Here is a 12,557-nt window from a genome sequence, read left to right as displayed (position 1 = left end):
GGGTCCAGCTCATCTCAGATGGTCTTAGAACAGCTCTGGTGGTCAGCCAGATGTCAGCTAGGGTTGCAACAGCAATGACTGGGCCATGTATTTCTCATCATCCATTGGGGTTACATGGGCCTGTTTAAATGGTGGTAGCACAGTTCCAGAAGAGCAGGCAGAAGCACACAAGGTCTCTACCTTAGGAAAAAAGATCTTCCATATGGTTTAGTCCAGTTTGGCAGGTGTTTTTGTGTTTGTTTGCATTGGGGTTGGCGTCAAAACTCTGTGGACCATCAGTGTTACCTGGCCTTCAATTTTCTGGCCATTGTCTCCCCTCAGCAAGTACATGCAGAAGGATTGGGCAGGATTCTGGCATTTCTGGCTCCCTACTATAAAATATTGCACCAGGGCCCAGTTGAATTTAGGCTGGTAACACTTAACCATTCAAAATCTGACCATCTATTTGCAAGAAAAGTTCACCTCCACCCCATAGTTAAATCCAATGTGAACAGCTTGAGAAGAGATGCCTGAAAGAGGAATTAAGACAAAGAGGTACCCTTAAGGACAGAACATAATTCCACATTGTTCCCCAAACCTGTTCCCTGGGTTTAGTTGGTAGTAGTCACACTCTGCTTGGTCCTGATTCCAAAGCCAAGGTAGTGTTTCCTTAGGTTAGGTAAACCACAGAAACTGCCTTCTCATAGAAACCTGAATATAAACAGGGAGTGATAGCTGCCTGGCTGACTTCCCAGAGGGCCATTCTAAGGTGGGAGCAAAATAAAGCCTGCATAGTGCCACCAAGTGTGAGAGCATTTGTGGTCAGCCTCTGGCTGCCCCAGCGTCCAAATTCTAACTCTTATCAATCATTTGGCACCACTGTGACCTGAGCCACCTCCACAGGCTAGAAGCAAAACCACCTCTAAAGAAGCAAGCAGGAAAGACGCCGATTTCAGCTAAAATTTTTATGATAAGCTGTATGGTTTCCCAAACCACTCAAAGTCCATTATTCCCTCTGATTCTCACAGCAGCTATTCCTTTAGAGGAGGAATCATTATCTGCTTTTCATCTCTTGGATGAAAAGGTAAATCATTCACAACATAAAAGATCTGCTAGCAAGGCTGGGATTTGGATCATGCTTCCTCTGAGTTCAGTTCCTACGATCGTCCCTCAGAGTCACTTTCCATTCCATCCCCTCCTTTCTGAGCAGGCGCCAGTGCCTTCAGAGGACACGGCACTTCTTGCTTTCCTTTCTCCTCTCCCTCTCAACAACTTCACGACCGAGGGACTGCACAGAGTTGGTGGTTGACTGGGGAGATGGTGAGGCCCGTTCTGAACTTCAGGCTCAGCTTTTCATTGTTGGGGGGCCTGAAGGTAAATTTTTGCACAAGGGAAGTGAAGAAAATAAACAGCTCAGACTTGGCCAACTGTTCTCCAAGGCATACCCGCTTTCCTGAAAGACAAAAGCATAAGACAAGTCATCTTCCCAACTGGTGTGGGTGCCCAGCCGGGACCGACATCTTCAACTTCTTGCAAAACCTAAGCAGAAGAAGGGGCTGGTAGGCCCCGTAGCTTTACATACAGAGGCTCATTTAATCTCACAATTACCCAGGCCAAAGTGTAAGTCTGGACTCGAAAACTCCAATGCTTTCAGGGGTCAGAGAGCTGACCCCCAGGGCGAAGGTACAGGGTGTAGGACAAAAGAGGAGGGAGGCCTGGGTTGACCTCAAAAGTGGATGTATAGCTGAAAGGCTTTTCAAAATCAATCAGCAAACAACAACATTAGACAGCAAAACAAAAAACTCTGTTGATTTTTTTTCATTCCTTAAAACTGTAGAAAAATATAAGCCAATAAATGTCAGAGCAGGGTTTCTAAAATGCAAGATAGCTTTCCCTTATGTCATGTTTTCCCCCCTAATGACTGTGGATCTGATAGCCATGGATGGCCCTCTGCATTGGAATTATCTCAGGCTCTCTGCTTGAATAGTCTTACACACAGCAGTCCTTCCCACAGTGGGGCCCTTGCTGCATCCGTTCACCCACAGTTGGCACCATCCTAGCCAAATCCCGCTCCCTGTTATGTGAGGGAGGAACTGGAGGCAGAAGGGAGATCCAATTCGAATCCTCTCACTTTCTAGCCATGTGATTTGGGCATCATGGGAAGTGTGTGTGTGAGCGTGTGTTTAAAATGGGAACCTTATTTTAGGGGCTTCTGGGTGGCTCAGTCAGTTAAGTGTCTGACTCCTGATTTTGGCTCAGGTCATGATCGCAGGGTCATGAGATCGAGCCTGGTGTTGGGCTCTGTGCTGGGTGTGGAGTCTGCTTAAGATTCTCTCTCTCTCCCTCTGTCCCTTACTCCTTAAAAAAAAACCCTAAAAATAAAATGGGAACCTTATTTTATATATTGTGTGGGCTACACACTGAATCCAAATAGACCAAAGAATTTAATAACTTAAATAGCAAAACAAAGTATTTTAACACATTACCTGAATAATAATAAACATTCTAGCTATAGAATAGCTTAGCATTAACTTCATCTAGTTAATTCTCAAAAAATGGAAGAATAAAATTTAAAAGACTACCTTTAAATAAAATGTTTTCAGTGGCAGCATTACTAAAATAGCTTTCTGTATATCACAGTTCTTCACTGTGATACTTTCCATATCATGCATTATATTCTGAAATACTTTCAAAGTACAAAAGACTTGTAAGAATAATACATAGAACTTGTTTCTTCTGAGTTATTTATTTGGAAGTACATTGTCTACATTACCTATGAAATCTTTAGTATGTATTTCCTAAAAGCAAGGACATTCTCCAGCATAACTACAATATAACCACCAATTCAGGAAAACATTGATGCATTACCATCACTTCACCCCCGAGATCCTCAATTAGGTTTTACCAGTTGTCCCAGTAATGCCCTTTATTGGAAAAGGACCAGTTGAGTATCAACTGTTGCATTTGGCTGTCATGCAAGTGACTCCTCAGCTTCCATGACTGGCTTTTTTTTTTTTTTCCTGAGCTTTTCATTTTAATTCCATACAGTTTTATATTAGTTTCAGATGTACAATATAGTGATTCAACAATTCTGCACATTACTCGGTGCTCATCACACAAGTGTACTCCTTAATCCCCATCAACTATTTCACTCATCCTCCCACCCCCCTCCCCTCTGGTAGCCATGAGTTTGTTCTCTTTAGTTAAGAGTCTGTTCCTTGGTTTGCTTCTCTTTTTTCCCTTTGCTCATTTGTTTTGTTTCTTAAATTCCACATATGAGTGAAATCATATGGTATTTGTCTTTCTCTGACTAACTTATTTCATTTAGCATAATACTCTCTAGCTCCATCCATGCTGTTGCAAATGGCAAGATTCCATTCTTTTTTTTATGGCTGAATACTATTCCATTGTGTGTGTGTGTGTGTGTGTGTGTATCCACACCAGGTCTATATGACTGGCTTTTTTGAAGATGACAAATTACTTGATAAATGCCTCTCATGTTTCCTCATGATTAGATTCAGGTTGGGAGGTCATGCATTTCTGAGAGAAATAGCACCAAAGTGAGGCTGTGCTCTCATTTCATCCTATTGGGTGGTACACAATTTTGATTTGTCCCATTTTTGGTGATGTTAACTTTGATCACTTGATTAAGGTGGTGTCTACCAAATTCTCCCCTGTAAAATGATTCTTCTTCTCTTTGTAACTAATAAATACTTTAGGACTATGTTAATAAACCATTCCCCATTGACTTTTCATCCACCAGTTTCCATTGCTATTTCTTGGCTAAATTATTTATTACTCTGATGGTTGCCAAAGCTTTAAAATTCCATCATTCCTTCCATATCTTTTAGCTAGAATTCTACTAAAGGAAATGCTTTCTCTCATCCCCGTTTTCCCACTCATTTATTTAGATCAGTATGAGTTCAGAGATTCCTATTTTTATTCAAAGGGTTATAAATTGTTATTATTATTTGTTTTGATGCTCAAGATGTTCCAGATTTGGCCATTAGATGCCCATTCAAGCTGGTATTTCCTTAACTTTTGGGCACAACAGTGTGTTTCAGGCTCATCTTACACTTTCCCTTCCCCAACCCTAGAATCACCTGTCTTTCTAGAAGTCTAAATTCCTTTCAGTGGGTAATAATATCTAGAAACCAAGATCTGGGCATTTGACATGCTTGTTGATATCAGGGTAGTGTTGCTCTCAGTGAATCAGTGGCTAGAGCTGGGGGATCTGTATGTATATAATGTGAGAATATATTTAAATTATATATATGCATCCATGTTTATGTCTATATTTATTTCTCTACCTACCTACCTATCAGAAATCTGAGGTCATATTGATAACCTCTGATTCCAATTCAACACCACAGAGTTCATTTTATCTTCTCTCTTTCCCTATTTGTAACTTCCTCCCATTATCATCAGTGGGTTTGCTTATTGGATCAGTATCCCTTGTATGTAACTTCTCTCTCATCACTGCCACAGCCAACCTGTGCAGACGCCATCTCATCTCACTTGTGCTCTGACATCTGCCCTAGGCTTCTATTATTCCCTCCCTTGCAACAACCTCCCACAGTTTCACTACCACCGTCTCTTTCGTGTGTGTGCTGTGATAACTTACTTTCTCCCTAAGTAATACGTATTCACTGGCAGACATTTTTTTAAAAAAATGCGTGAAAAAGAAAAGCATAAAGAAGACAATAAAAAATGTAAAAGATGGTTGTAATTCCAGACAAGAGCCCTTGTTAACATTCTGACATATTTCCTCACTGTCCTTGTGGGGATTCCCCTGGACACTGTAACTGGTATAATTCTCTGTAGTTAATTCTGTGTGCTGCATGTTACTTTGTATTTTCCCTTGTAATTAAATACCCTTGAAAACTCATTAATGTATGCATGCCTCCATTTTGTCCTTTGCCTATAAGGGGCTGTTGAGGAAGTAAAATTAGGTAACACCTGCAGAAGTGTTTAGTAAACGTGCTGCACAATTATGCTGCTATTATTTTTTGGGGGGCCTGTGTTTCCTACCAGCATGTGTCTCATTCATCTCCGTTCCCTCCGTGTTTATCTCTACCCATCACACATAGCATGATGAGGAAATTTGTTAAAATGGTACCTAGTTGGCTGTCCCGTAAATACTAAGATTCTCCTAGAAGAATCCATGTATGATGACAAAACTGGACCCAGAGCGTCAGGAACCAGGGTTAAAGTACTGGTTCCATCAGTAACAGCTGTGGGTAGTGAACAAACTCATCTTATAGAGCTAAATTTTTCCCACCTGTCAAATCCATGAAATAATCTCTCTTCGAACTGATTCATGTGGCCGGCTGGGTAATGATACCAAGAAGATGACAAGTAGGAATTTACTATTCAAAGCATGAAAATGAGGACTACTTGTTTTCTAAGCTTCCACCTGGATCACAGGAAACTGGTATCTTCTTGGTACTCCCACCACCTGGCTATCACCACCATCTAACAAGGTCAATTCTTCATTGGTAAAATGAGAGAAATGACCTAGGTGTTTTGGGATAAGTTCTTCCTAACCTCATCCTCTATGACTGAATGATTTTATTTGAAAAATAAGGAACCAAACTCTTGCCTTTCATAAAGCTGCCTGCTGCTGTGTCAGGTCAACCTGGAAGGACTTCAGTGAGGAAAAGAAAATAATAAATTTGCAATAATAGCTTCACAATACGCCCTGGCTATGCAGAAGTAGTGATTTCACACATGGTATTCTTTTCCCAAGAAAAGAGAAGGAGCCGTCCATATCTCATTCTTTCAGGGAGGCTGTCTTCAGAAGGTGCTAGACCAAGAACAAGGAAAAGCAACTGTGTGCCAAAGATGGGAGTGGGGTGGGAAAAAAACAGTGTGTCGACATTTTCTTAACTCACTGGATTTTTTAGATTTCTATTTCTTCTGTTTAACTAATCCTCATTCTGTCACACCTCCTGTGGGAATCCCCAAATTGTTTGCCTTCTTTGAATTTCATTCTTCTCAATCACAGAGATAAGACTGACTGCAAAAACAGCTCCAATTCCCCTCTTCTCCGCGTGCCCACATCATTTGCAACGTGACTTCATACCCTTTCCCACCAAAAATTACAGTATTTTCCCCTCCCTTAATTGGGTCTGACCTTACGACTTGCAGGGGCCAACAGAATGCAGTGGAAGTAACAGAATGTCAGTTTGCAGCCTGAGCCTTAAGAGACATTGTGTGTTTCCATTCTCTCTCTTGCGATCTTAACACTAACAAGTAAACAAACCAGACTAGTTTGCTAGAGGGTGAGAGAGAATGTGGAAAGCTTTGTTGTTCCAGCTGGAGTCATCCTAGATCAGCTTTTCAACCAGCTGACCTCCCAAACACATAAACAAGCCCAGCTAAGACCAGCAGAGCTACCTGTAGCTGAACTATAGACTTGTAAGCCATAATAGTGCTCTACACCATGGAGTTTTTGGACTGACTGATGCCTATGGAATGAATTCTGAATCAAAGTGGAAGGGCCCTTAAGTGGGAAGATGAGTTACATTCTAGTTGTGGTAAAGAGAGCAGTAGACTAGAAGTACAAAGCCTTGAGTCTTAGGCCCTGTTCTGCCAATTCCTTGAGTGCAGGATCTCGGATAAGAAACAACTCTCTTATTCTTAGTTTCCTTATATTAAGAATGGAAATACTGATCACTTTCCTGTCTAATTATTAATAACTGGGTTGCTGCAAAGATTAAATGAGATAATGTGCTTGCAAATGAAGTCTGTAATTAAGAGAGTATGATAAAATTCTCAACAGCAAAGCACCCAGTGAGGCAAGAAAAATTATAATCCTTGAAATATATGGCTGGGACTTGGTCCTGAAATACAAAACTTGAAGCTACTGTAGACAGAAGACTGGAAGGTATTCCTACGTCTCATAGCAGCTTTCCTATTTGAAGGGACTTGTCCAATGTGAACAACGATGACATAGAATGAAGTGAAGGTAAAACAAAGAAGATCTAATCAGAATCAGCCCAGATACTCTCAGGGCGGTGTGCTTCTTGGGCTTCAGGTCATCAAATTCCAGTTCCTCCCCTTCTGAGCCTTAGTGTCATCAGCAAAATGATAGTGGATCAGAAAACTAATCTATATTTATTTTTAAGTTAATGATAAGCAGACTATCATGTATTCCACAGTGTGGGCTCTGTGTAGCATGTATAGCAGGGAGAAGACTAGGGGGAGGGCTAAGAGAGGGACTCAGGATTCTGACACTCCTATTAGTTAGAACTCACCTACTGAGAAAGGCAGAAAGGTTTCCTTTTTCTTAAACTGTCCATTCTCCAGGAAATGCTCCGGATTGAAAGTGTCAGGGGTGGCCCATTCTGCAGGGTCCCTGTGCAGTGCAGTCAGATTGGTCAGGATCATGGTCCCCTAGAGAAGGCAGCAAAGACTCAGGCAAGGCTTGACCCACACAACACACCTACTCAGAAGAATAGCAGTTCCCTGACTCCTATGCCAGGGCCTGACCACACCCCACCCCAACTCACTGTCTTCTTAGCCCAATCCCCTACCCACCCACCCATGGCCCCTGCTCTTTGTGATGGGACAGCTTAAAATGATGGGCTTGCAGGGATTTGACCAGGGAAGTGTAGCTTCCATTGACTGCAGAATGGATCTCTCCACAGGGACATGTCTACATCAAGGAGAGAATAACACAACAGCTGGCTAGTCAGCACCGTTGTACCAAAATCCACCCAGCCACTCCGCAAAGTGATAACTATGGCAGCTCTACCCAGGTAAAAGATGTCTCATGCCTCTCATTCCTCTCTTCTTCTCCCATTCTCTTCCCTCCAGTGTCTGGTATACTCCCTAGGAGGTTGAATAATAGAATCAGGTACCTCAGTGAAAGGAACCACTATCCATCCAGGTGTGTAGAAAGAAACCCAGGAGTCCCCCATGTTGTCTCCCTTTCCCTCTTTCTGCCTTCATCCAATCCTTCAGTGAGGCTGCTCAATTTTTCTTTAAATGTCTCTTGATTCTGTCGCCTCCATTCTATGTCCACCCCTGCCTCTTAGTCCAGGCTACCAGCTGCCTTGCTTATCCTCCTGCAAGAGCTGCCCAACGGTGCCCACAGCCTCTCCCCTTTCAATCTGCTCCGCACTTCAAAAGCAGGGTGAGCTCTGAACATGATTTACTGATGCCACACCCATCCACCCACCCACACTTTGAATACTGAACTTTCAATAGCTTCCCACCACCTTTAGGGGAGAGACCCATCCCCTGAAACCCTGTCTAGACCACTCTCCTTCTACCTGCACTCACACTACAGAGGCCTGCTTTCAGCTTCTCAAAAATGCTATGTTCCCGCTCATTGCCAGGCCTTTTCACAAGCCGTTCACCTTGCCTGGAATGCCCTTCTTCTCTACTCTGTCACTGAGCTAATTCTCCATGACCCTCCAATCCTTAGCTCAAACAACACTTCCCTTTGGACGCCCTCTCCGACCACTCCTGCTCCTCCTCCCCATTCCAGCCGGCCTGTATCTTTATGGAAACCAGCGAGTTCTCCCAGCTGAGCATTTCTCATGGTCTGTAAGTATATACTTGCACGATTATTTTATTCAGGGTTGTTTTCCCAGATGGGGGCATTTTAGATGCTTAATGGACATTTATTAAATTAATAAAGAAATAACTGCTATTTTGAGCACTTTCTGTACTAAACACTACATGAATGATCTCATTTTATCTCCACTTGTGAAGTAGTTTACAGATAAATAAATCAGAGCTCTGAGACATTAAGTGACATGCCCAGGGTCACCCAGTGGGAGGAGATAGAGTAATGATTTGAACAAGGTCTAGTTCATGTCAGAACCATGGCTCCTTGCCTCTACAAGATATAGTCAATTAGATATCTCAGTCCCCAGGGTCTTTTTTAAAGTTAGTACTAAAAATCAGTGGTAGAATGAGTCTGTTAAGCTAAATGAATTGCTAGAAAAATGCAAACAGCACCTGTGAAATAATTTAGACCTCAGCCTTCACCCACAAGATGTCAATCAGTAAGAAAACAGTGAATGGAAACAGCTGTAGGAATAGGTATAGAATGGGTAAGCCCCTCTGGTTCTGCCTGTTGAGAGAGACCCCAGGTAAGACCCACGCAGAGGGACCTAGACAAACTGGAGTTGATCCACAGAGGCTGACCAAGGCCTTGAGAAAGAAAAGGAACTGTACATGTGCAATGTGCAGAGAGGACACTAGGGGGCAGAGGAGAGCTGTCTGCTGAGATCTTAAGACTGGTGGGCAGCTTGAGAACAAAATTTCCTTTGTGAGGAAACTGAATCAGTAATCAAAAATCTCCCAACAAACAAGAGTCAAGGGCCAAATGGTCTCCCAGCAGAATTCTACCAAACATTTAAAGAAGAATTAATACCTATCCTTCTGAAACTTTTTCAAAAAACAGAAATTTTTTGAACTCATTCTATGAAGCCAGGATTACCTTGATCCCCAAACCAGATAAAGACCACAATAAAAAGGAGAATTACGGACCAATATCCCTGATGAACATGAATGCAAAAATTCTCACCAAGATACTAGTAATAGAATCCAACAGTACATTAAAAGGATTATTCACCACGACCAAGTTGGATTTATTCCTGGGCTGCAAGGGTGGTTCAACATCTGCAAATCAATCAGTGTGATACACCACATTAATAAAAGAAAGAACAAGAACCATGTGATCCTCTCAATAGATGCAGAAAAAAACATTTGACAAAATACAGCATCCTTTCTTGATAAAAACTCTCTGCCATGTAGGGATAGAGGGAACATACCTTAATAGCATAAAAGCCATATACGAAAAACCCACAGCGAATATCATCCTCAAGGGGGAAAAACTGAGAGCTTTCCTCTAAGATCAGGAACACGACAAGGATGTCCACTCTCACTACTACTGTTCAACATAGTACTGGAAGTCCTACCCTCAGCAATCAGACAACAAAAAGAAATAAAAGGTGGGGCGCCTGGATGGTTCAGTCGTTAAGTGTCTGCTTTTGGCTCAGGTCATGATCCCAGGGTCTTGGGATCAAGCCCGCATCAGGCTCCCTGCTCTGCAGGAAGCCTGCTTCTCCCTCTCCCACTCCTCCTGCTTGTGTTCCCTCTCTCACTGTGTCTCTCTCTGTCAAATAAATAAATAAAATCTTAAAAAAATAAAATAAAAGGCATCCAAATCGGCAAAGAAGAAGTCAAACTTTCACTCTTCACAGATGACATGATACTTTATGTAGAAAACTCAAACAACTCTACCCCAAAATTGCTAGAACTGATATAGGAATTCAGCAAAGTCATAGGATATAAAATCAATGCACAGAAGCCAGTTGCCTTTCTATACACTAACAGTGAGGCAGAAGAAAGAGAAATCAAGGAATCGATCCCATTTACAATTGCACCAAAACCCATAACTTACCTAGGAATAAACCTTACCAAGAGGTAAAGGATCTGTACTCTGAAAACTATAGAACACTTAATGAAAGAAATCAAGGAAGACACAAAGAAATGGAAAAATATTCTATGCTCATGGATTAGAAGAACAAATATTGTTAAAATGTCTATGCTACCCAAAGCAATCTACACATTCAATGCAATCCCTATCAAAATGCCATCAGCATTTTTCACAGGGCTGGAACAAACAATCCTAAAATTTGTATGGAACCAGAAAAGACCCCGAATAGCCAAAGGAATGTTGAAAAGAAAACCAAACCTGGGGGCATCACAATGCCATACTTCAAGCTCTATTACAAAGCTGTCATCATCAAGACAGTATGGTACTGACACAAAAACAGACACATAGATCAATGGAACAGAATAGAGAACCCAGAAATGGACCCTCAACTCTGTGGTCAACTAATCTTCGACAAAGCAGGAAAGAAGGTTCAATGGAAAAAGGACAGTCTCTTCAATAAATGTGCTGGGAAAATTGGACAGCCACATGCAGAAGAATGAAACTGGACCATTTTTTTACACCATACACAAAGATAAACTCAAAATGGATGAAAGACCTAAATGTGAGACACGAATCCATCAGAATCCTAGAGGAGAACATAGGCAGCAACCTCTTTGACCTCAGAGGCAGCAAGGCAAGGGAAACAAAAGCAAAAATGAACTATGGGGACTTTATCAAGATAAAAACTTTGCGCAACAAAGAAACAGTCAACAAAACTAAAAGGCAACCTACAGAATGGGAGAAGATATTTGCAAATGTCTTATCAGATAAATAAAGATTTACCCCAAATCTATAAAGAACTTATCAAACTCAACAGCCAAAGAACAAATAATCCAATCAAGAGATGGGCAGAAGACATGAACAGACATTTCTCTAAAGAAGACATACAATTGGCCAACAGACACATGAAAAAATGCTTAACATCACTAAGCATCAGGGAAATACAGATCAAAACCACAATGAGATACCACTTCATACCAGTCAGAATGGCTAAAATGAACAACTCAGGAAACAACAGATGTTCGTGAGGATGTGGAGAAAGGGGAACCCTCTTACACTGTTGGTGGGAATGCAAGCAGGTGCAACCACTCTGGAAAACAGTATGGAAATTCCTCAAAAAGTTGAAAATAGAGCTACCTTATGACCCAGCAATTGTACTGCTTGGTATTTATACAAACGATACAAACCTAGTGATTTGAAGGGGCACATGCACCCCAATGTTTATAGCAGCAATGTCCACAATAGCCAAAATATGGAAAGAGCCCAGATGTTGACCCACAGATGAATGGATAAGATGTGGTATATATAAACAATGGAATATTACTCAGTCATCAAAAAGAATAACATCTTGCCATTTGCAACAATGTGGATGGAACTAGAGGGTATTATGCTAAGTGAAATAAGTCAATCAGAGAAAGACAAATATCCTATGATCTCACTCATATGTGGAATTCAAGAAGCAAAACTGATGAACATAGGGGAAGGGAAGGAAAAATAAAATAAGATGAAAATAAAGAGGGAGGCAAACCATAAGAGATGGTGAACTCTAGGAAATAAACTGAGGGCTGCTGGAGGGGTGGTGGGTGGGGGGATGGGGTAACTGGGTGATGGACATTAAGGAGGGCACTTGATGTGTAATGAGCATTGGGTGTTATATGCAACTGATGAATCACTAAATTCTACCCCCGGAACTAATAAAACAGTATATTTTAATTGAATTTAAATAAATAATTTTTTAAAAAAAGAATTTCCTTTGTGAGGACAGGAATTTAACAGAGACCAACTGAAAACAATTGCAGAGAGACTCTTTTAACGTGCAAATAAAGCAACTCCTGTGAAGAGAACATGGTGTAGTACAGAAAAGATGAGCCTGGGAAACAAAACAGATCTGCTTCTGGAACTCAACTCTTGTCACTTTGTAACTGAGCTATCTTATGCAAGCTTAATCACTCCTGAGCCTCGACTTCCAAATTTATGAAATGGAAATAACATTTAGTCTCAGGACTGATTCAGACCTTTTGAAAGAACCTATAGAGTCCATGGCACGTATTCCTTGCTTAATAAGCATTGGTTCCCTTCTCTCATTTTCAAATAATTAATATTGCACACACCTGAATTG

The 12,557-nt window shown here is 41.4% G+C and overlaps 1 protein-coding gene across 1 annotated transcript in view; it reads right to left on the bottom strand.

Moving 5' to 3' along the window:
* Positions 1 to 349: 349 nt before the first annotated feature.
* The window catches only part of LOC123858347 (cytochrome P450 2J2), a 35,422-nt gene continuing 23,214 nt past the window's right edge, over positions 350 to 12,557 (bottom strand). Inside the window, exons 8-9 of the mRNA XM_045895409.3 lie at positions 7,239 to 7,377; positions 350 to 1,432 (exon numbers count right to left, since the gene is read on the bottom strand). Of these exons, the coding sequence (XP_045751365.1) occupies positions 1,254 to 1,432; positions 7,239 to 7,377 (318 nt within the window). The 3' untranslated portion in view covers positions 350 to 1,253. The remainder of the gene's footprint in view (positions 1,433 to 7,238; positions 7,378 to 12,557) is intronic.

This window comes from Mirounga angustirostris, unplaced genomic scaffold (genome assembly GCF_029215605.1).
Source record: "Mirounga angustirostris isolate CCGP_5_RB_7025 unplaced genomic scaffold, mMirAng1.0.hap1 SCAF_4, whole genome shotgun sequence".
Classification (NCBI taxonomy): domain Eukaryota; kingdom Metazoa; phylum Chordata; class Mammalia; order Carnivora; family Phocidae; genus Mirounga; species Mirounga angustirostris.
The sequence above is the reverse complement of the archived record's forward strand: the minus strand, read 5'-3'. Positions and strand labels throughout refer to the sequence as shown.